At 38.4% G+C, this 25,217-nt stretch overlaps 1 protein-coding gene across 1 annotated transcript; it reads right to left on the bottom strand.

Annotated features, from left to right (window-relative positions):
* Window positions 1-3,706: 3,706 nt before the first annotated feature.
* LOC145777162 (akirin-2-like) lies at window positions 3,707-22,879 on the bottom strand. Its single transcript, XM_082588470.1, has 6 exons — window positions 22,425-22,879; window positions 8,021-8,152; window positions 7,826-7,941; window positions 7,123-7,210; window positions 5,211-5,282; window positions 3,707-4,836 (listed from the first exon to the last, which is right to left on the bottom strand). Exons 1-6 carry the CDS (start codon window positions 22,708-22,710, stop codon window positions 4,826-4,828), a joined length of 705 nt encoding a protein of 234 aa, XP_082444596.1. The 5' UTR covers window positions 22,711-22,879; the 3' UTR covers window positions 3,707-4,825.
* Between the last annotated feature and the right edge of the window lie 2,338 nt (window positions 22,880-25,217).

Raw genomic sequence — 25,217 nt, 5'->3', positions numbered from 1 at the left:
CTTAGAAGTTCATTATGTTTTAAATTGTCCTACGCCACTTAACTTCATGCTCTGCAGTTTAGCAGAAACAAGATTTATTGTAAGCCTACTACATTTATGAGAATGTTAGCTTACTTATATAATCAAAATAGTATGGATAGATTATATCTGTGATCATTCTTTTCCTGCTCAAAACCTCTCCAAGCCTATTTTTAGTTAGGTTAGGGATAAATGTTTACTTTTTCTGAAACATCTACCTCATGCGCATTAGGCCACATAGAAAACTTCTAGATCAGAAAAGGAAGGTCAAAGTCTTAAAAACAAAATATAAATCATTTTATCAGCAAGGCGTCGGTTTCGAGTTATTCCTTTAAAAGTCCTGAAAGCAAATCAGTCGTCTTCAGACGTTGAATCAATGTAAATTACGACTGATTTGATATCAGGAAAGCTACTCTTCTTTAAGTTCGAGGCAAATCTCGATCAAGTTGCAAATTCACAATGAGTTCATTCAGTTTGGTTTCGCAAAACCTGTCTTTCTGTCTTTCCAAAATTCTAATTGATTTTCTGTAATACCCTGACATCGTCGATTGATGTCTGAGTCTCAGGTCTATTTATACAGATCTCAAATTGTTGATATTTTTTGAGATTTGAAATTTGTAGCAGCCACATTTGTTCGCATCATTCATACCACGCAGACGTCCAGACCATTAATTGTTGGATGAAAGTTGTAGACTCCTACAGTTTGATGAGATGAAATCAAATGTGCATATTAAGAACAAAAATCCTACAACTCGTGATGAGTTGAAACGTCTTTCGGCTGTTACCTTTTACCAGCTTGCGAAAAGTATTGTTCAGGATTTTTTTATATAGACCTACCTACTCGCTCTTTATTCTCATATCCCTTTATTTACAGCTATTGTCAGTGCAGGAATGAAAAACTATTCTCATAATGGTGGCTATTGCTTATTCTGACGCTGCTTCTCACTGAGTAAGCTGCTCAGATGCTTGCCGCTTGTCAATTGACTTGACAGAGTTTGTGAAATTCGGTTCTCAATGATCTCATTAAAGCAAATATAGGTAAAAAAGCTTCTGTTTTGTAATAGGTCGACCAGCAGACATCAGCTACAACGCTATTTATTGTTTACTGCTCATGAGAACGATTGCCGAACTGACGCGATCACGCAGCAGCGTTTTTTTCATGACGCCTCATTGATATATTTTTTTCTTTGTTCCTGCTGTTGTCCAGTTCGTAAACACATATGGTGGCACTCTGAGAATGCGCTTTGTTTCTTTTTGGCTGTGAGTCACAACTGCACATCAATTCCCATCTTAGCAACCAACAGCTTGTGTGTGGTTTGCCTAAATCTACTTACAAGCTGTAACCGAATCAACAAAAGTAAAGGCTGATTTCAATAGCCCAGCATCTCAGTAACCTCCTTAGGTCTGCAATGCCCCTGGTTGGCTTTCTTTTCGCTTGCGAGCTTTACTTTGCTGTTATTCAATTTTCGAGTAGGAAAATGAGGATTAAAAAGCATCTAAACAACGCAAAATATGGCGCGAAAACACAACAGCCTGGACAGCGTAATATTTGAAATTCGCGGCAAACGCGTCATGCCTGCAAACTATTGGCTAGCTAGTGACATGTTGTATCATGTCCACATTGGCTAATTGGCCAGGTTTCATAAGCATACAACCAGTTAAGAAATCTGAAATAGAAAGGCGAAAGCTGTAGCATACCAGGGCGACAAAAATAAAATAAACTTTGGGCTATCAATTTGTTTATCACCAGCGCAGTGGCTGACTTGTTGGCTTCTGCTCGTTATCGGTATGACGTCAGTCGTTTTTTCTCTACATTGCGCGTATTTCAGGTTTAGTCAAATTATTTGCTCCAGTTCAAGCTAGATCCTCACGAGCTTCCAGTAAAAACTGGCTATGATGATCTCATTGTGGCAGTGGTAGATGCGTGTGGTGACAGTTTCAATCAAAGAAAAATGGTGTGTTCAATCTGTATGAGCTTTGCTGATGTAACAAACCAAATAAATACAGTAACGATATGTAACCTCAACCATATGTAATATATAGCCCAGTTACTTCGAAATAAATGCACAAAATACACTGGTAGAGTGCTAAGACACAGTGATCGATTTGTAAACCAAAGCTGGAAAGCAGTGCAATGTCAAGTATTTTCTTTCAAATTATTCTTTTCGTGTTAGAGTTGTGATTTATGATCTTGGTGAAACTCTTTTTTTAAAGTTTTAGTTCATCCCACACATTCAGGATGGATAAAACAGAACAGTTTGTATGCAACGGCAGATTGCAATAAATTCTACCTTGCTGAAGTCATGACTATTTTATAAAAAAAAAGCTTAGCTTCGAAAGTGGATAGCCTAATAAATGGTCGACAGTTCCAGATCGGGAATCATTAAAGTTTAGACGCATAATGCACCAACAACGGATCTTTCAAGCGACCGATCAAGCTACTTGTCTGATGAGCTAATCTAAAATCAGCTTTTGCAAACTTATTCGGCAGATCAGTAATCGGCCATTCTAGTCAGCGGAAAGCAGCTGGTGTGCAAGAAAAAAGCTGTCGGCGACATAAATTGTTTAATCAGCAGATTTGCTTAAAACCAATTGCGACGGATTATGCGTGTTTTCCATACCGGTAAGTCTTGCTTTCAACCGCACTGCAGTACTCCATAAATTTTATTTTGTATGTTGTTCGCTCTAAGAATTCGCATAGTTATGGTGCGCGAAACGTCAGTGAAGCAATAAATCAACTTGTTTATTTTTATCAGATGAACGTTGCAACTGCTGCTAGAAACGATAATTATCCTGATGAAAATCCAAACTTTTTAGTATTCACCACGAAAATAAAGCCGTACGCAAGCGGCCAATCATTGAATAATATACCCACTATTGGTAAATCCAGTCCTGTCTAAAAAGTTTTCCTTGCTGTGAACGCTGCGTAGCTAGTTTGATGCATTTTCGGGCAAACATATTGTGTGTTGTTTAAAAAAATTGATTTCTTCAAGAAATCATCAAGAGCTATTTTTAGTGTAAAAGTGCAACCCAAGCATTTCTGCTTTGATTAATGAAGAAGCAGCTCCATCACCACCGTTCAACCGCAAAGTTGCTCCTTGAAACGTTTTCCAGCCATACAAAGTAAAGAGATTGCGTAGTTTGGAGAAGTGTTACTGTGACAAGCTAGGCATAGCAATGGGTTGCGGATGTACAGTGGGGAAGTAGTGCAGCTGGTTCCTTCAGCTTGCACAGCTAGTAATTTTAATATCATGAGATTGGCTTCACGTAATTAGACGTTTGATCAATCAAACGCTCGGTGTGCAAATGCCAGCAGCATCACCAGAAGCGACTTTCCAATGCGCGTCAAGCATTGTTGCAATTCATTAAAAAGAACTTCTATTTTTATGTTACTGGACAATGAATAGTCAAGCAAAATAGTTTTCGAATTTACACGTTCTCACATTTTTAACTTGCAATTGCTGCAATCTCTATTGGCAATCTGTGATTTTTATATTGATTCAATGTCCGCAAACGTTGAATCAATGTAAAAACGACAGATTTTGCTGTCTGGGCAGCCGGAAAACTCAAGAGTTTTTAAATAGTTCTGCACTAGATGCTGTTGTTTTTTGGGTCGTGGCAAAGTCTTATTTAATTTAGCGGGCTGTCCGTTCTGTCTAACTAAATGATATCGCATCCAAACTTGTTCACACATTGATGGGTTTATTTGCAGCAACTATTATCACAAAATCTTCGAACAAAGTTGTCACCCACAAACATGGAAATCAACAAAACGCAAACGTATGATGACACAAGGCCGCACGAAATTTGCGCGCACAACTCGTTTAAAAACATGACTTGTATTAATATCCTACACAAACAACTTATTTAGCCGAGTCCCTACTTTTTAAATAAAAGATCAAAACAGCAACGTAAAGATATACTAACTGTGAAGTCGATTAAATAAGAAAGTGATGGTGAAGCCGCAATACAGCATTTTCCCACTGATGGTGTATCAGGATGTCCACTAATTTTCAAGGCAGTTTTAACTAAACCCCAGCCAGCAAACCAGGCTCTTTTTACATTGATTTAACGTCTGCAGACGTTGAATCAATATAAAAAAGGACTGGTTTGCTGGTTGGGACTAACACAAAAAACATTTTACATATTTCGCAAGAATGTAACGCTTTAAGACGTTGAAAATATAAAAACAACAAAATTGGCTCTCTGAGCGTGAGACTTCACGCAAGTACAGTCAATAAATTGAACTAACGCTGAAACATTTACTTCTTGTTGTTTTCTGCCGAATACGCAAAACGAAGAAAACAAATTCGCAAGCTGGGATTTGCCTTCACGAGTGGTGACGTACAAACCACAGCTTTACGTAAGCTTATTCAGCAAAGCAAGGATGCTACAAACGTAAAATACACAATCCGGTTTATCAAGTCAAATTAACTGGAACGTTAAAACAGAAAAAAAAGTCGATGGTCAAAGTTGTCATCAGCGATCGCTAAGTTCCCATCCAGCCAATAAGTCCCTTCTTACAGATTTAACGTCTGCTAACTTTAAATCGATGTAAAAAGGGAAGTCTTAGGCTGGGTTAGCAAGTAGAGCAATTGGTTGGACGGCTTGCTATTAAGACATACAATCCAGCCTGGTAAATAGCTTTTTTATCGTTTCAACGTCTCTTGATCAAAAAACGACTATTACAATGGAAACTAGCTAGCACGGTACAAAAATAACTGGGTGGTTTCAACTTCAAACATACATTTTAACTCTAATTCACTACCAAAGAAACAAACAACACAAAAAATGGTTTCCGAACAGATCAGGAGACATCTGAAAAACAAACCAGAAATTAACGTCGACCAACTAGACCTGAGCATAAGTTTACAAACAACAATTTTGTGAAAACTGGTTTAGAAGTGTTAAAATAATGAACGACGCTCTAAATCCATCACTTCCTTACCAGCAAACGTCACAAAAATGAAATTGTTTACAACTTTAGAGTTAAAATTATGCTAAAGAATTCTTCCCTTCAATTTTTCGTTTCAACAGTTTGAAAGTGGAAGCAATTTTCTTGAAAAAAAAAGGTAGAAGAAATTTCACTAAATGAACCACAGCAAATTGCATTGTCACTTTTCGGTTTTTAAGAAGAATTGCGTTGCAAAAACCACTGGGAATCCGGCACATACAATTTGCATGGTACTTACAGCTAGCAGGACGGCCTTGGAGTTGTTGTTGCAACTGATCGTGACTGAACTTGACAAACGCATCGTATTGCTCTGCATGAAACAAGAATTATTAAAGACAAAAAATACCTTCCAGTTTCAATATAAAAGCGGTTCTGGAGATTTTGAAGCATAAACCACTTCAACAAGATCAATTTGTTGGGTGATGATCGACCTTAAAACAGACAATTTTAACAAAGAAAGCAACATTAAGAAAGACATGAAGAAACTAGCGCAATTGTTAAAGAATCCATGGAAATAACAAGAATTGTCTTCTGTTTGGTATATTTGATGTTGAAACACCGTTGCATGTCAAAATGTGCTTCAAGCAGAAGATTCATGAAATTTGCACCTATTCGAACTGTGCACTGAATTGCTGAAAGAAGCATACCGGATGTTTTCAATCTCAGCAATACAAAAGGAAACTCTTGAATTGCACAATGATGCAAAAAACAAGCAGGCAATAGACATGCTCGATCTAGTTCGGCAATCAACGAAGCAGATAAGCAAGCACGTGGTAAACAAAAACAAATTTGGCAGCTTGCTCAGGTTCTCGGAGGTTGATCTGAGTCATTACGATCAAGCGGCTATTGCGTCATTGTATGCTTTGCCAATAGGAAACCTAAGGCACTCATGAGAACTTTTGCGACAATCCCAACAAACAAAATTCATCCGTTTTGCAATGATTCAACGTCTGCGGTCGTGTCGTGAAACAAATCAATTGCGCCAGCTGGCATAAATCTGAACATTGAAGAAACAAATGTCGATTTTGCCAACTGACGAACGAATCATAAACTTTGGAACGTAAAGCTAAAGAGTATACGAAAAATCTACCAGGCAAACTGCCCAAATGAAGCATTCTCATTGAATGTAGAATACACTGTTTGCTCTAATACAGTTCAGTTGGTTATAGCTCAAAGAACTTCTCTCTAGACTACTGCAACATACTGTTCATAATCATGAGAAATAAAGGCTATAGCCAAAGGGGCGCCACTCCGCTATCGACGGATTATTATACACTGTTGGCGATTAATCAAATCTTTCAAATGCTGAAGACAAGAACGCATTTTCATAAGTTATCAAAACAATTTCTTCCAGTAAAACGCTAAACAGACATCACGGCGAGGTATGGCTTGGAATAGATATGAGCCAGTGGCAAAGGTGACTAATTAGACTTTACGATGTCTTAGCAATGTCCGCACCGCGTGGTATAAAACAGTAGGTTAAAGTTAAACTGCTTGTATCCTTCCTCAGATTTCATGAAATAACTGAAAAGAATGAGCCACCGCTTCGTGGAAAAGCATCCGGAGTACAAGAAGCTTCACAGAAATGGTTGAAGCAAACCAGAGCGATCTAATTGTTTCTTATCGTTACCAAAACGCAGGACCGCCAAACGCCAACCTGATGTGTGTATTACTACAGCAGTAGATACACATAAACGGATAGTGCCATTCTGTCACAGAACAGCATATGATAAATTTGTTAAGAAACCAGTATAAAAATTATTCATTCATAAATAACAACGGAACAGACAATTACTATACATGACTTTGAGTAAATAAGCTTGAGAATAGTATCCGTTAGTTAATATGGACGCAGTACATCTGTGCGTTTATACACCTTCAGCAAACATGTTTCCCTACTACATCATGCATACATTGGCACGAATAAAAAAAGTAGGTAAGCCCAATGATGGCATTGTTTCAGCTGGTGGTTGCGTAATTTGCATGGCGTGGAATCTAACTTGTGCTTTGTCTAACAACGTTAGCCTATACAAGTTTCACTGAAATGTGCCAAATTTGAAGACGCTAGAAAATAATTTCAATCAAAGGCTAAACAGAACGCAACCTAGCAGCAATTATGCGAGACATGCAATAAAATAAAACAAACGAACCGGATAGTTTATTGACAAGAGCTTTTTCGTATTCGACACACAGCTTTTCTTGTTGCTCTTTCAACAGACGCTCGCAGATGAGGCCAACCTGAAAATGATCAAGAAAAAATGGTTTGACTGTGTATGAAAAATCCTTATGCATGTTAAAAGCTAGACTTTACAGAAATTCGCTATCCGCGAACATCTAGCGCTGTGGACCTAAAACAACACAGTGCTGTCTTGCTCAATAAAGTGGAAACGCAAGCAACAGAATGTATCACATTGACTAAAGAAAAAACGAATAGAATTAAGCGTATTTTGATCGCTGGTTATCATTACAGCAACAATATTATACGTAAGAAACATTATTAGCTGCACTGGTGAGGGTAGTAATGAAAACAACATGATATTAGTGACAGATTTTTTGGTTTGTTGATAGTCGTTGAACTCACAGATTTATTCAATCATCAGTGTACAAACCCGGTTCATAATTCATATGCCAGTAGTTCTTCTTTGATAAACGCCAATGTCTTTTACTACGGACATCATAACGATAATTATGATAAAAATTAAATGAAGAGGCACCGGTGCTGGAATAATAGGAGCATTCAGTCTCGAAGTCGTTTCCTGAGTACGTTCTGAAGTTACGTGTTACTAATAAAGGATTGCCAGTGCATAGAAAGAAAAGTTAAAACTGAGTCGAAGGATCGTCTGTTTTTCTTACTTGTTTAATTGAGAGCAACGGAGCATCCGTGTTTTGTTTTCCGGGAAGAATAACTGAGCTGCTATCGCTTGGGTCCAAGGAAATGAATGGCAGTGGAGCGACGAGAGATGCATGGCCTGGTGATACAGAAAGCAAATTGAAGCGCAAGTGTTGGGGTGAATCAGAAGAGTTGTTTGTTGCGCTGAGCAGAGATACCTGATGCGTGCGAAGAGGAAGATTCTATCAACATCCGGCTGCTTCCAGGAGAGGCTGGATTGACCGAAACCTGAAGTTGTTTGCGTTTCTTCATTCGTTTGTATTCTTGGTAAATGTGTTTCACAATTTGCTCTAAAAAATATTACAAAACAATATTGCTTGTACAAATATATGATTATAACCAAAACAATTTGCTTAGCTTGCAACAAAAAGGGAAAACAAAAATAAATAGACAATCCTTTGTGCAGAAGCCCACAAGCCATAAAAGCAAGTAAACACATTGAAATGGAAAAGTATTTTACAACTCTTGCACGCCATCTTGTGGAAATTCTAGAAAATTATTGTAACCGGTTGGTGATGACAAAGTATAAGAGGAAAACGTGAAGTAAGGTAAGCTCGTTGTGACAGAACATGAATCTAGTCAGAACACCTCACTAACTGGGCATCAGTAAGATGGGTATAGAAATTAGGACATGGATAGCTAATAGATCATCTAGTCTAGGTGCAAAATGTATTTTTGGAAGGCTTAATTATTAGCTAGATTATTGTCAAAGTGGGCACAATGACAAAACAAATCGGGCTATTTTTTTGTTCTCGGTCCAACTCGAAACAAAAGCTGTGAAATTCTAGTGCATTCCAACCACATGCATTTCCATATAAAACATGACGTTGTCTTGCTTTCGTTAGAACTTTCTATATAAACATAAGCTACATACAAATTTATGCTCGAAAGATATGTGTGGAATAACACAGTACACCAGTGTAGGTTAATAGTTATTAGTTTGGTTATTAGTTGATAAACATAACCTTTGTCTATATTTTGAGTTGCTTTGTTACCATTCAAATAACGGATTAGAATTTGGCACTTGTGCTGGAAATCCAAAGAGCATCTGGCTACACTAGTAATTAAGAAAAAATTGTGATTGTTTTAACGTAATTTTAGGAGTTTTGCAGTGATTTGAAATTCAGTAATCACACTTTGACAATTTAGATTCTCAAAACTATCATTTCAAAGGGACAGAAAGCTGTTTTTTTTTTTTCGGTCATTGACCGACTTTTTAGCAAAATGTCCGAAAAATATAAAGTCAATTTGGTCACAATGTCCGAAAAAAGTGTTGCAAGGTTGAGTTTCGCTCATGATCGTTAAAAAAACGTTTGTCTGTTCAAACTTTTCTCAGATAAAACACGACAACGTTTCTCAGCGAAACTTAATGTTGTAACTAGTCAGGAAGTGCAAATTTGTATCAGCAAATTTGTATTTGCATTGTATCAGCTACTTGAACGAAAATATTTTCATCAGAAAAAATGATCGAAATAAATAAAAAATGACCGAATTTTTTCAAGTCAATTCGGACAAATGACCGAAAAGTCTCAGCAAAAAAAAAAAACGGATAGAAAGTGAATTTAGCTTAAAGTTTAAATCGAAAATAAATCGGCCTTGTCAGGCTTCCAGTTCGCACGTTGCCAAGGTCTGTGCCAATCCACAACAATCCAATCCACACAATCCAATCCACACTATTTTTGGTCTGTGCCAATCCACACAAACCAAAAATAGTTAGTGTTACGGACAATTTTCATATCAAACGTCATACAAAACCGTTCAGGTCTACTGAATCTTGGCGTCCGACGTAATGGACTATTGCTAAAAATGAGCAGATTGCAGAATCGTTTGCAAGACCTGTATAAAATTTGCAGCTGCGGCATAGCATTACATCATCGTTAAATCTTTAATTACTTGAACAAGCCAAACTTGAGCAGGTGTGAGCTAGGCTTGAACAGGTGTTAGACAAACTTGAAACAGGTGCTTGAATAGTTTATCATTGCTTATCATTATTACGCCACAGAAGATGCTTAGTTGCTTGTAACGTGAGATTTGGAATATTGCAAATTATTCTCTCATTCGTAAAATTGTAGCTTGAAAGTTGGTCGCACATTTAACTGTTTTGCTTAGTGCTTGCTAGCTGAACGAAATTTCCGTCTTTTATCCAAGTAATCTGTTCTGTAGTGACAAGTTTTAGTGGCGTACGGTGTTGCGTCCCAATTTCGACAGCCTTGGGCTGTTTTTACAGAAGTACACTTTTTGAATAGACGTTTTCAAAGGAGTGTTTCTTTCGGTCATTGCATACAGACAAGCGGATCCGAGAATCTTATGTTACAATTTTCCCACGAAGAGATTATGGTTTACCGTTGTGACCATAAATAATAAAAGACGTGGCTTGTCTAGTGATAAAAGGGGTCTGCTACTATTCGGTGAGTCCGATTCGGTGAGTCCGATTCGGTGAGTCTGATTCGGTGAGTTCCTAACTTCTAACCCCTAACCTTAACCCCTAACACCTAACCCTAAAACGGCAATGATAATTAGGCTACGGTACCCCATAATTTAAAAATTTTTTTTAAAAAATCCCCCGTTAAGGGATCGGACTCACCGAATCGGACTAACCGAATCGGACTCACCGAAACGGGCCATTCCGGATAAAAGACGATAAAAGTGATAAAAGACGTGGTTTGTCTTGTCTAGTGATAAATAATAAAAGAAGCACTTTAAGCACAAGAAATAATAAAAGACGTTACTCTGTCTAGTGTTTGGTACAGAAGCAAAGAAATAATAAAGACGATTTGTTGCTGGTCGGTAGTCTACAGAAGCACAAAATTACAGACGGTTTTTCTCAGTTGGTACTGAAGAATTTCAAGCAGAAAATTAAAGACGTTTCTTTGTTGGTTATCAAGAAAACAACATTGACATTCATTGGCAAGATAGAAGATTAAAGACAATCGATCTGTGCTTGAAGATTCAAGTGGACGAATCCAAGCAAGTTTTGTGGAACTTTAGGACTTCATATATATACCCCTACAACTACGGTATTGTGCATTTAAATTCTTTTTGTATTTTTACGGTCTTTGCAGTTAAGTTTTTTATAACTACTGTAATAATTTTGTGTGTTTGTGTAACTTAATTTTTAATTGTTAAATTTAGCCCCAACATTTAATATGTCTACACTCGGTGGCGACAGGGACTCGACCGCCGTCAACTCGACTGAGTTTAAGCCTGATGATGTTCTTTGCGGTCAGGCAGGCCATTCTGGGGAGGGACCCAGTAACGATGAGGCTAAGTCAGTTCGAGAGGCCCGGCATCTTAGAAGGGATATTTTGACTCAAATTGGGGAACTTTCTGTAGCCCTAAGTTCTTTGAGTGATAAGCAGGAACTGTTAATTTTTCAATCTAACTTATCTACTTTAGAAGAGGAATTACGGCATTTCCATGCTCTTTTGAGTAAAATTTTTAACTCTGCAATTTTGGCAGAACTTCGTGATAGGGTAGATCCCAAATTTAACTCGTTAAAAAATAACTTCGAACAAAAAGTAAGTGAGTTCTCAGATATGTTGGATGCTGACATACATCCTGAGGATAGCGCCTCAAATGTAAGCACTAGGACTTCGTCTCGGATAGTTGCACAAATTAACCTACAGCTAAAACGAGAGGAGCTCCAGATCCAAGCCGAGGCCGAAGCTGCTGAGGCCGCCGTGAGAGCTGAGGCCATATGAGCTGAGGCAAAAGCTGCTGAAGCCGCGAAAGCTGAGGCCGAAGTGAGAGCTGCTGAGGCCGCCGCGAGAGCTGCTGAGTTCGCACTCAAAGACGCACAGTTGAGGGCTGAACAACGTAAAGAGGTAGCTTTGGCTGAATATCGATCAGATGTGGGCTCCCGGCGTAGCTCTAAGAAGGGCTCTTCTAGGCATTCCAGAAGTGAACATTAATCGCGGTTAAATTTACATAACCTTTTCCAGACACCTGTTCAATCTGTAAGTGGTCCAGTGCAATCCACATGTTTTCAAACTGTTTCAGGAGGTCTCGGGGCCGCGGCTAAGGGTCTTCTGAAGGATCTAAAGCCAAGGCCTGCGAATTATAGCCGAACTCCTCCCCCAGAGCGTGCAGGTCATGGGGCCGCTATCAGAAGTAATGTTTTGCCCTCTTCACAGTTTTCTGCGCCGCTAGTTTTTGATCGCCCAGCTACATGTAATTTGAGTGGTTGTGAGAGGCTTGTCGCGTCTACTGATTTTAACGTGTGTGAGGATGGTGATCGGGCTGTGCATGTGACTGAGCCCCCTCAGCCCCTTAAGGTAAATAGCTTGTCTTCTCCCGCTAAATCGAGTTCTCAATAACAGGATTGTTTTTTTGAATACCAAAATAGTAGGACGTTTTTCGATAAGGCGGCCTTGATTGGTTACGATGGTAATAATATGCCATTTATCTTCTTTAAAAATCGTATTACGGCCTTGATGGCAGCTTCGCCTTTTAAAGGAATTCGTTTGACTTTGTTACAAGCAGCTTGTGTTAGGACAGCTGCTCAAACGATTGCTAATTTGGTTTCTGACACTCCTGGTTTGTCAGAGGAAGACAGGATAGAAATGTCGTTAGCTCGTTTGTCCCAACGTTTTGGAGTTCGTGGAGGTCTTTTCGCCGAACCGGAAATTAGAAAGTATTGCTATGGTAGCAAATTGACTTCGATCTCTTCCAGTGATTTGAAAGAGTTTAAAGATGAATTGTCGCAGTGTCTGCTTTACGCGCAAGCTTATGGTCAGCGTGACAAATTGAAAGGACGTTTTGTTTTGGATTTGGCTAAGCGACTCCCGTTTGACGCTAAGCAGCGTTATCTTGACTTTTTGGGTGATCAGTATGGTGGCACTAATGAGCCTACTTTTCAGAGTTTGATCGATTTTGTTGTACGAGAGGAAACGCGCAAGTCGACTGATTTTAGCATTATGCTAATGGGCGATTCTGGTGAGTCGCAGCATTTTAAGAAGTTTGGCAAAGGAAAATTGCCTTCATGTCCGGTGAGCAGACGTCGGTAAAACCCCATGATAATGTGATTTCAGGGAGTTCGCAGTACTCAACTGCTGTTGGCGCACCGCGTGGTGGTGTGGCCAGACGTAGAGACCTACCGGCATGTATTTATTGTTCGTCACAGGGTAAAGTTGAATATCATTTTTTGTCTAATTGTAAAGATTTTTTGCGCTTGACACCTAAAGATCGGAGAGATGTTATTCTGAAAGCTGGCAAATGCTTGAATTGTTTGCGCCAGCATATGGTTAGGGACTGTAATCATGCAAACAACTGTCGTCAATGTGGGCCTAACAACGATAGGAAACACTTTTTTCTTCTGCATAATTTTTATGTGACGTCACGTGATTCTCTGGATTCGGTCGGTAAAGATGATGCTGGTGCCAGAGTTCCTGTGCGTAATGTTAACATTGGAAATGTTAAAGCAGCCTTTAACCGCGTTACTGCTGCTCGTGTTTTGAATCCAATGACTGGCAAATCGAAGTTGGTGTATTGTCAGCATGATCCTGGTTCGCAGTTGACTTTTGTTTCGAGTGATTTGGTGTGCGAACTTGGCGTTAAACCGTATGATAAAGTGTCGTTTAAAATGGCTACTCTGGCTGGTCAGAAACCTACTTGTGCTAACCTTGTTAAACTCAACATCCAGTCGCTAGAGACAGATGAACTGTTTTGTGATATAACTTTGGTGGTTAACCCAGCTTGGGCTGACGATGTTAAAACTTTACCGCATAAGCAGGATTTAAGTGGCTTCCGTCATTTTCATGACGTGAATATGTTTCATTTGAATGATTGTAGTACTGTAGATGTGCTGATTGGCAACGACAACGCTTATTTGATGTGGGCTAAAGAAGAGCGTGTTGGTGAAAATTGTAGTGAACCGCATGCTTTACTCACTCCTCTCGGTTGGTTGGCTTGTGGTGGTAAGTCACCCTTAGAAGAAAGCGTAACTTTGTAAAGCCAAAAATGGACGCCTCTTATCTTAATAGAGCCTTAGAGTTGACTGTGAAGTTTGTTCAGAAGAGCGTGTATGGCGATGTGGTACATTTAATGACTGAACGATCGCCGGATGCACTTGAGGAAGTGATAAAACAGGGTAGTGTTGACGCTTCGCAACGTGAGAAGGAACGCTTGAAAGAACTGCGTTCACTTAAAAAGTACAGACCTTGTGTAGATGACGCTGGTGTAATCCGCATTGAAGGGCGCTTAAGTAATTCTCCCGAGATCTCTCTAGAAGCAAAGCATCCGATTGTTTTGCCTTCAAAACACCCCTTCACTAGGCTTGTTGTACTGTCGCATCATAATCGAAATGCGCACTGTGGAGTACAGCACACTTTGTTGTCTACGCGACAGAAGTTTTGGATCGCTAATGGTAATGCCTCCGTGAAGAGGTATCTTAATGACTGTGGTGTATGTGCGATTGAGAAAGCGCGGCAGCTCATGTCTGATTTACCTTTGTCTCGCACAACTGCGCATAGGAAACCCTTCTTTGATTGCGGCTTAGACTATCTTGGACCTTTAACCTTTGTTGAAGGTAGGAGCCACAAAAAAGCTTGGGGACTCTTGTCCACATGTATGGCATCTCGAGCTATTCATGTTGAGCTGGTTACGTCATTGTCGCTGAGTGATTTTTTACTTGCCTTTACAAGGTTTACAGATTTACGTGGGCAGGTTAATGCTATCTATTCCGATAATGGAAGCACCTTTCAGGCAGCATCTAAGAAGTTACCCGAGTTGATAAAATCAGCTGAATTTCACAACGCCCTGAGACAGAAGGAGATAAACTGGGAATTTATACCTCCGTATGCTCCAGCGCAAGGTGGCGCCTGAGAGGCAATGGTAAAACAATTTAAAATTGCATCTTTTTCACATTTTGGACTCTTCAATACGTAAGCCCAATTTTATTGAACTGCTTACGTACACAGGCAGTGCCGTTCGGATCGTGAACGAACGCCCTTTGGTACCTTTGCGTGACGACCCTAGGGATTTTACTGTCATCACCCCTGCCTCACTTTTGACCCCATATTTAGACCCATACTGTGCTGTTGGGAAACCACATGATCGTGACCAATTAAGAAGGGATTATCGGTTCAATTTGTCACTTTCTCAGCAGTTTTGGAGTAAATGGATCGATTTTTACTTGCCAGGGCTTCAGAGCCGGAAAAAATGGTTAAAAATGGCCGAGAATTTGGAGCCTGGTCAACTTGTAGTGGTGGGTTCTCTCCAAGACATTGGTAAACGTGAGAAGTATCAACTTAGGAGGGTGCATGAGGTAGTTCCACAAATTAGGAAAGGGAAGCCTGTGGTTAGTAGAGCTAAAGTTGCCGTCTGCAACTATGATGAGAGTACGGGGAAAGTAAAAGTAGAATACGTGTTGAGGGATATTTCGTGCCTTGCCCCCGTAAAGAACACTTAAGTGTTAGGGCTTGAGCCTGGTTTTGTCTGCAGTGGCCGACCCTTGTCTGAGCCCAGAACAGTCGGTTATTATCGCAACCATTGTATATAGCGTCATTTTAGTGTGTACCTATGGTACCAACTTCATGTATCGTCGCGTATTATTCTTATCGCTGTTCATTCTTTGCATGCCCTTTGTATTTGCGTATTAACTTAAACGTGAGTGATTCAAACAATTTGTGTATCGTGTGTTTTTATTCATTGGCTCATAATTGTCCTTAAATTCTTTTTTAGTTATGCCATGATAGACTGTCATAACTAGGGGCCGCTATATTACGGACAATTTTCATATCAAACGTCATACAAAACCGTTCAGGTCTACTGAATCTTGGCGTCTGACGTAATGGACTATTGCTAAAAATGAGCAGATTGCAGAATCGTTTGCAAGACCTGTAAAAAATTTGCAGCTGCGGCATAGCATTACATCATCGTTAAATCTTTAATTACTTGAACAAGTGTAAGCCAAACTTGAGCAGGTGTGAGCTAGGCTTGAACAGGTGTTAGACAAACTTGAAACAGGTGCTTGAATAGTTTATCATTGCTTATCATTATTACGTCACAGAAGATGCTTAGTTGCTTGTAACGTGAGATTTGGAATATTGCAAATTATTCTCTCATTCGTAAAATTGTAGCTTGAAAGTTGGTCGCACATTTAACTGTTTTGCTTAGTGCTTGCTAGCTGAACGAAATTTCCGTCTTTTATCCAAGTAATCTGTTCTGTAGTGACAAGTTTTAGTGGCATACGGTGTTGCGTCCCAATTTCGACAGCCTTGGGCTATTTTTACAGAAATACACTTTTTGAATAGACGTTTTCAAAGGAGTGTTTCTTTCGGTCATTGCATACAGACAAACGGATCCGGAAATCTTATGTTACAATTTTCCCACGAAGAGATTATGGTTTACCGTTGTGACCAGTTAGTTCGCAGCTATTTGTTTTCCATGTTTGTGTAATTACAACGTATGGGTTTATGTAATAAAATCGAGCAACTAAGCTGATTTTCAAGTCGATAGCTTAAGTTGTAATGTATTGATTTGATTTACTTCACTCGCAACTGGCACAATGGCGTGGAGGTTTGATTCCACATCGGGTCACCACAAAGATCTTTTAACATAGAACTCTGAAACTGGAAAACTCTGCTTTCAGTGTCGGGGGATAAGCAGTTGATTAAAATTCAAGAGCGCTTAGAGCCTGATATGAGTCCAAATTGCTCAACAAACGACAACAAAAATTATTATACATTAGGAGAAATAGTAGTTTTTATTCAACCATCCAAGTATATTATTGACTACTGAATATTTCTGAAAATTCCAGAGTCCAGACCAGTTAGTAATTTTTAATGCACTAACTCCCTTTTAAGCCAAGTAGCTAGTAGAATCTTGCACAAAAATTTTAAGCGCTTAGATCACTAAGTCTGTTGAAAATCTATCAAGAGCTCTGACCTTAAATTGAGTGCATTTTTCACGGTTAAACCATTTGCTTCGCACACATGTTGCAAAACAAACAAATACTTTTTCTAGTATAAACTTGAACAAGCAGCACACTTCTAAATAATAAAACCGCAACCAAAAAGCAAAACTAGCCCAGAAACCAACAATTGCTGAATTTTTCTTGTGATTTTGAATAAAAACTAGCCCAATTCCATGAGAAAACCGAGGGACTGGCAACCCTATAACGAAGCACATTAAATGAGTAAAAACTGAATTGGCATGAGGGAAGCAGACAAATAGCTATTTTTTCAATATAGCTGAATTGAATTATTGCAATTATGAAAAAGCAAAACTCATGGACGTTTTTCATCCGCACCACATTTGTCACCCAAATTACAATATTTTTCATCTGTATTCGCACAAGTGCGTACCATCCCAAGGGTTGAAAAGTTTTGCTTTAGATAATACCTAAGCATAATTGAAACATTATGTAAACTTGGCTATAAATTGTTCATGGCTCTCAATGGTAGAACTACAATGTATTGAACACCATATAAAACAAAAAAAAGAAGTAGAGACAATTCCATGTCTAAACTTAAGTCCAGTCCTGTGAAAATTCAACCTTGCTGCACAATGTTTTGCGCATGAGATTACAGCTTTGCTTTACAGTTGCTTGTATTTCTTTTGACTGCATGTATTTGTCAAGTGACATTATTCTCTGCACTTCACTTTAAACGTTGCAGAAAATTATTTAAAAGAAAAAACAAAAATTCTCCTTTCGATCACTAAGTCAACATTTGTGACACAACTCATTTTCTTTGGTATTAAACATGTAGCTGAAAACAATTATACAACTCAACAAAAAAAATAGGAAAGCAAGAAGCAAATTCTAATACAAAGAACCAATTTATTTCTTTACATGGCACATGATTAACTGATGGTTTTACTAGATTAGATACGATTTCGGTTGAGATTTCGGATTTTGATGCAATAAAACAATTGATCCACTTAAGCCAGCAGTTCTCAGCTGAGAGACCAAGGACCTCTCAGGATCTACTGTGACCAATCAAAAAGATTTGAAAGATTTTTTTAATAATTAATAATTAGGTTTGAAAGCAAAGCTACATATAGCATGATAGCTCTCTTTGCTACTTGTCGGTTTGTTGTCATCAGTCGAATCCAGGGCTCACCACGTGGAGGTTGACAACTTGAGCCCAAGTTTCAGCTATACCAGCACTCTCCATCCCTCCTGGAGCAGACCTCTCAAGAAAGGCATGGGTCACATTGAACAGGATCAGATGTGACGTTGGCTGCACTGGACCTAACCTGTTTAGGTGGGGGTTGCATAATTCGCCGATATGTGTCTGCGGAGCGGTAGAACAAACAATGCAACACATACTCCACGAATGTTCCATCTTACGGCCCCCAAGTGGAATCACTGGTATTCGACAACTGGATCCAACTACCGTATCTTGGCTACACGAGGAGGCATTGCCAATCTAAGCTACTACAAGTCAAACGAGAGAAGAAGAAGCATGATAGCAGGGACAAATCTAGGAAGGAAAGGAAAAAACCGCCCTCTCCAAACCAACTCTAATATTGGTCAGAGCCAAGCCTTTGTCTCACACTCCGGTTAAGCGATCATTTAATTTACGTAATAAGATAACTAAATAGCTATAAATAAATAGAAATTTTTTAGCCAAAAAGTTTTTTTTTTGACAATGTGGAGATTTAATCAATACTTTGTCCTTGTAATTCTGGTTCAATAATCTAGTTTTTTCTCAACTGCACCAATTAAACTTTAATGATATCAGTCACTGGCTGGTAAAGCTGTATATTAAATGCCTGTTTTGTCTTCTGGGGGTTTACAGATTTTAAGAAATTGGTTTAGTGGTTCACTAACTGAAATGAGTTGAAAAACCCTGGTTTAAGCAGTGTGCAATTAACAGATATCGTCTGTATAATCAAACCTCATCATTTTTCACTTGTCAACTTTCACCTAACTTGACTTTTTATTATTCCTCATCAAAGCAGATTTTATTGTACTTCATGTTAATTGTAATAAAATCATTGGTATTTCATACTATATTATCTGAATGAAGTCCACTTTTGATGCTTTTTCATTGGGAGTAGGCTACTACAGTTTAATTGTGGTTAAATTTGAAAATGTCTCTATGCAAATTTTTGTTTAATAAAAGAAGATGTGGCCACGTTTGCCAAATGAAACTACATGCAATCTCCCAACAACTGTTTGCTCTAGTTCAATCAGTCAAATTTTGTTTTAGTAGATGCATTTACCAACCTAATTTTGGGAAATAACTTATCATATGCACTTATGCATTGCACTAAACTTTCATTGTTAACCAGTAGGTTTGGTAGCTGTTGATATTAACAATACTGATTAAAGAAATTATTTTAATATTAACTAAGTTTTTAGTTTTTCTTTTTTTCCTTGTTTTGATGTCAAGTTTCTGTGTTTATGGTGGCTAAGCTAACTTAGGTTTTAAAAAAATATGTGCTTGATGGAATAACATCATGCCATTATCGTGTCTGTAAGCCAAGTGATGTTTCAAGGAAACATAATGTAGTGAAACAATAATCTCAAAGGATATATGCCTATGTTAGAGAACCATGGGTGCAACCTATTGCATCCCCTGAACACTTTGTCCCACGATTTTTTCCCCTGAAAAGATTGAGAGAAAACATACAACAGAGCTGAAGTCGCTGATCGAAGTTGTTGCAAACATTTCAAAATTTTTCCTTTGAAAAGATTGAGAGAAAAAATACAGAAGAGTCGAAGTCGCTGATCGGAGTTACCGTAACAGTTGACTACGCTAAGTATCTTGAAATAGTTGATAAACCGAACCTTACTTTCGGGTTAGGGTTATCGAATTAAGATTAGGGTTAGTCATACTTATTTTGTGGTGGCCCATAAAAATTCAATGATTAATTCCAGGGGAAAATTTTAAAATATTTGCGGAAACTCTGAACAGCGACATCGACTTTGTTCTATTTTTTCACAATCTTTTCAAGGGACGGAATAGGTTGCATCCGAGAACCATAGCCTCCATCTAGCAGTGACTAATTGCTACCACAATATTGTTCACTGATTACTTAAGCATAAAGTTCTCCAGCATATTTTTGAGTTTTGTGTGCACACCTTCCATGGGTATGAGAATTATATTTTGAAATGCAAACATAGTCAAACTTCATCAATTCTTTCGGAAATTGATCAAACACTAGTAGTGTTCATAAGGAAATGCTGCATTATGCTGTTGATACATTGTTTCTGGCTTTTAGGCAATGGAAAAGATAAACATTTGAAAACTTTCCAAGACTATCAAAAAAGAAAAAAAAAATCAAACTAGCCAAGTTGGCGACGGTACCAGTATGCTCAGTCTTCGAAATTAGCCTCGGCAATCGGCAATTGCCGAGGCAGATGCATGAATGGCACATTAGCCTTGGCAATAAAAATGCCGAGGCCACACGAGCGCTTGTAAGGACCACAAGATTACAAAAATAACCCTAATTTTCTTAGACCACACCAGACTAGGAGGTTGATTCAATCTTACTATTGCTTGATGTTTTTATTTGGTTTACTTTCTACTTCGCCTGCGCTTAGACACGTGCCCAGCTGGGAGAATTGAATCTTTTATAGAAATCCCCCTATTTGCATTGACTTAACGCCATTAGACGTCAAATTATTGTAAGCATTTACTCCTTATCGCGCTTCGCCTTCCGTTATCTCGTCTAGCTGCATCAGAAACGATAGCGCCGCTTTCACAACGAACCACACAACATCAACAGACGTCGAATACATGTAAGTAATAGGTTAACGCGTTAACCTTTAGAGTGAGCTTTGTTAATTGCGGTTTGTGATAGATGTCTGGTTGCGTAACAACAACAGGTGCAATTTTATGCGCTGACAATGTTCATGTGAACTATAAAAAAAAAGTTTGCAACCTTATAAATACTGGCTTAATTGTTACGCAAAAGTTATTCTTTCATCGAATGCTTGTTCTTTACCAGTGTCATTGCCAATATAAATCATGGTAAAGGAAGATACAGTTAAAAATTGGAATTTATCTGCTATAAGTTATGAAACAGAGGGGACAGAAGGAAAAGTTAGTGTAGTATTTTGCAAAATTTGTAAAGAATTTTATGACGGAAACAAATCGGAATTAGAAAAGCTGCGGGGCCCAGTTAAAAAAGTAGTACAAAATTGGATAAATGGTACTTCGGCAGTAAAGTAATGCTTCCGATCATATGACATCGCGTGTTCATGAACGGGCAGTTTTGCGTCTTCAAGCTTAAGCTTCAAGCGTCTTAAGAAATGACGTCGTCGTCATTTCTTATTGGACATTGTTGTTACGTAATACAACCGGTCGGGAAAATTAAATCGATTTGTGCTGACTCGAACGTTGAATCAACCCAAAATTAACATACTCCCCCCGTGAGTTATTTAACATGAATTTATCGTAACAGCGTGCGTATCGCGTTGCTCGCTTTATCGCTACTTTTGTTATTATTTCATCACAACTAGGGATGCCCAAAGTAGAATAATTGCCTATTCTAGAATTATTCTAGAATTTATTTTCGGATCTAGAATTTTAAATCCTATTCTAGAATCCTCGGCGTAAATTTTAACCTTTTCTTTTTATTGAAAAAATACACATAACAGCATGAAAAAGAAGCTTTGCAAAGCCATCATTTTAACAACTTCTCAATCGTTCACAACAGTGCTGAATTGCAATGTAGAACGTTTATCTCCTCCAGATGCTGCCCTGTCAGCCTTGTTTTGAGTTTTCCAACAGTCAACCCAGCGCTTGAAAATGATCGCTCCAAAGAAGCTGATGTTGCTGGAATGGCCACGTATTTTGCAGTTAAATTGTGCAAAAGTGGGAAGTCTGCTTTGTTGCAAGACTTGCAGGCGTATTTTTTCAAAAACATTTTTTTTTTATAATTTTTTCTTTTCTCCGTATTATTTCCGAATCCAATTACTCGATAAAAAAGCGGTTTTTAGATTCGAATCTGGATGGATTCGAATCTCAGGGATTCGAAATTCTACTTTGGGCATCTCTAATCACAACAAATCAAACAATGCGGTCTTGATAGACTACTCTATTATATTTTTTGCTTCTCGTTTTACATGTTGTGGTAGCCTACAATTTTTTCGTAATAAACATTCACAGCAATTGCCGAGGCAATTTCAACTTTTGCCGTTTGGCCTCGGCAACGTTTTTGCCGAAGTAAAAATATGCTAATTTCGAAGACTGTATGCTAGAGATGAGAGAGACCATAGACCAAATGGCAAGGGCAAATGTAGTAAGATGGTATGGACATGTGATAAGGAGGGAGGAAGGAAGTTTTCTTAGAAAGGCACTAGATCTAAAGGTGGATGGGAAGAGGAAATGCGGTCGTCCAAGAAGAACGTGGAAACAACAAGTGAAGGATGAATTTAAAAAAGTCGGACTGAAGGAGGAAGATGCAAGGGACAGGGTGAAATGGAGAAAAGAGATAAAAACAATTGCTGCGCGGAAACAATCAGCCACCCCCACTAGTGGGGAACAAACCGACGATGGATTATGATGATGATGACCAGTAGCCTGATTCTATAACCTAATGGCTGAATTATAATTCATTTAAGAAAATCAACATTTTATGCAATATACAGCATACTTATCATACCTGAAGAAATAGCACACTTTTTCGTAGCAACAGCAAATGGTGACTGTTCAGTTACTTCACTTGTTGAAACATTACTTGCAGTAGAAGTATACCTTCGCCAAACTGATGGTGAAACAGACGGAGGAGTATTTGTTACTGAAGTAACTGCACCACATCTCTGAGCAATGCTATACTTTCTACGCTTTGACGATGGTGCAGGAATGGCATCATCAGAGGAAACTGGTGGGCTCTGGTTATGTAAAGGATCAAAATCCAAACTTCTTTTTAAAGCCACACCACAAGCCATTGTTAGGCTCGATTAAACTTTAAATTCGCCGTTTATGCTTCAAGTATTGACTCAGCTTTTGGTAAATAGTTCAAGCAAACCTCAAATAGGGCTTACTTAAATCCAATCACACAACGCCACAGCAATGGAATCAAATTAGAACACCAAGACCAAGTGACTAATCTTCTCTTTTCTGCTCTTATGAAATACAAACAGAAGACTATAGAGTTTCCCCATTTAAAAATAGGAAAATAACTATTTTGAACAAGAGATTGATTCAAACTTAGCCTTCCTTAAAGTTTATGAAACACAGACGTCTCCAAGTAATTAACATTAATATGTAACGTAAGTTTATAATATGTTTTTTATACAATACATCTGTTATTATTACTGTACTTGCCTACTGTTATTATTCTGCGTCAAAAGCCTCTACAAGTATGCGAAACTACCAGGAATAACCTATCATGTAGCCTACCTACCCACACTGATATTACATAGCTGTTTACTTTTGCGTGTGTATCACTGCTCAAAGCAACCGTTAACTTCAATATAGTTAGCCTGTTATCTTTATTAGTTTATTTACTTTATGTATTTGAAAGATAAATAAATAATCACTCTGCTTTGCAACATCTCATATGTTATTATTATTATTATATGTAGGCCTAGCCTTTCAAGCTGCTTGATGAAGCTAAAATCTACAGTTCATTTGAAAACTAAAGTTGATTCCAGGAGTTAATAGCACCGGCGGTCTAAAATGCAAGAAAAGATATAAAAATAATTTTATGTGACAGATTCTGCAAAGCTTGACAAGCTCTTCTTATTCAAAATTTAAGCAATTTATGAATTACGAAAAAGAGTCTAATCACAAACCAAGTCTTTTTAAGTTTCGGCATGACTATTTCGGTAAAGCAAATAATTCCAGTCCTACGCAAAATCATTTTGAAAAATATTCCCCGTTTCATAAGCAGTAGCCTAGGCTACGTTAACATTAGGGCTACCGGTGCCATAGCCTATACGTCTGTTACAGACGGTTGTTCGCCTGGTCAAACGTCATGTAGAAACCGTTCGGGTCTACTGAATATTACGTCATGGAAATTCCTAAAACATGAGCCAAAATTGCACCATCGTCCGTAAGACTCGTGTCAGACCGGTTTAAACCTGTTTGGACATGTTGTTGCGTCGCGCTACTGCTGGCGTGCCTTTGAGTTATCACAAATTTTTCTGATTCATTCTTGAAGTTGTTTGTTGGAAGTCGGTCGCACATTTAACTGGTTTATTTGGTGCTTGCTAGCTGGACAAACTCTCCGTCTTTTATCCAAGTAATCTGTATCGTAGTGACAGTTTTAGAGGTGTAGGCATTGCACCAGTCATTTCGATAGCCGCGGGCTAATTTTACTGGAATACACTTTGAATAGACGTTTCGAAGGTGTGTTTATTTTTCGGTCATTACGTACAGACAAACGGATCCGGGAACTTTATGTTACAATTTTCCCACGAAGAATTATGGTTTACCGTTGTGACCATAAAAAATAAAAGACGAGTTCTTGTCAGTTGGTAGGTCAAGAAGAAATTAAAACATAAAAAAATAAAAGACGAGTTCTTGTCAGTTGGTAGGTCAAGAAGAAATTAAAGCAAGAAAAATAAACGACGAATTTGTTAGCTGTAGGCCAAGAAGCACTTGAAGGCATAAAAATAAACGACGTGTTTGTTGTCAGCTAGTGCAGAAGAACTAATTAGAAGTACAAGAAATAATAAAAGAAGATTTGTTGGTTGGTAGTCTACACTCTTACAGAAGCAAAGAAAAGTAAAGACATTTCTTCTCAGTTTGGTACAGAAGAAAAATAACTTTGACATTCATTGGCAAGAAAGAAGATTAAAAGACAATCCATCTGTGCTTGTAGATTCAAGTGGAAGAATCCAAGCAAGTTTGTGGACTTTAGGACTTCATACTCGTACAGCTACGGTATCGTGCATTTAAATTCTTTTTTGTATTTTTACGGTCTTTGCAGTTAAGTTTTTTATAACTACTGTAGCCTAATAATTTGTGTGTTTGTGTAACTTAATTTTTTTTTTAATTGTTAAATTTAGCCCCAACATTTAATATGTCTACACTCGGTGGCGACAAGGACTCGACCGCCGTAGACTCGACTGAGTTTAAGCGTGATGATGTTCTTTGCGGTCGGGCAGGCCATTCTGGGGAGGGACCCATTAACGATGAGGCTAAGTCAGTTCGAGAGGCCCGGCATCTTAGACGGGATATTTTGACTCAAATTGGGGAACTTTCTGTAGCCCTAGGTTCTTTGAGTGATAAGCAGGAACTGTTAATTTTTCGATCTAACTTATCTACTTTAGAAGAGGAATTACGGCATTTCCATGCTCTTTTGACTAAAATCTTTAACTCTGCAATCTTGGCAGAACTTCGTGATAGGGTAGATCCCGAATTTAACTCGTTAAAAAATAACTTTGAACAAAAAGAAAGTGAGTTCTCAGATATGTTGGATGCTGACATACATCCTGAGGATAGCGCC

This window comes from Aplidium turbinatum, chromosome 9 (genome assembly GCF_918807975.1).
Source record: "Aplidium turbinatum chromosome 9, kaAplTurb1.1, whole genome shotgun sequence".
NCBI classification, from domain to species: domain Eukaryota; kingdom Metazoa; phylum Chordata; class Ascidiacea; order Aplousobranchia; family Polyclinidae; genus Aplidium; species Aplidium turbinatum.
This window is presented reverse-complemented; position numbering and strand designations above follow the sequence as displayed.

Excerpts from the sequence above, each read along its gene's own strand:
- LOC145777162 (XM_082588470.1), bottom strand. The coding sequence starts at position 22,710 with ATGGCTTGTGGTGTGGCTTTAAAAAGAAGTTTGGATTTTGATCCTTTA. Across the intron at positions 7,211-7,825 it reads CGTTGCTCTCAATTAAACAA|GTTGGCCTCATCTGCGAGCG; the intron begins GTAAGAAAAACA and ends GATCATTTTCAG. Across the intron at positions 5,283-7,122 it reads TCTTGTCAATAAACTATCCG|AGCAATACGATGCGTTTGTC; the intron begins GTTCGTTTGTTT and ends TGTTTCATGCAG.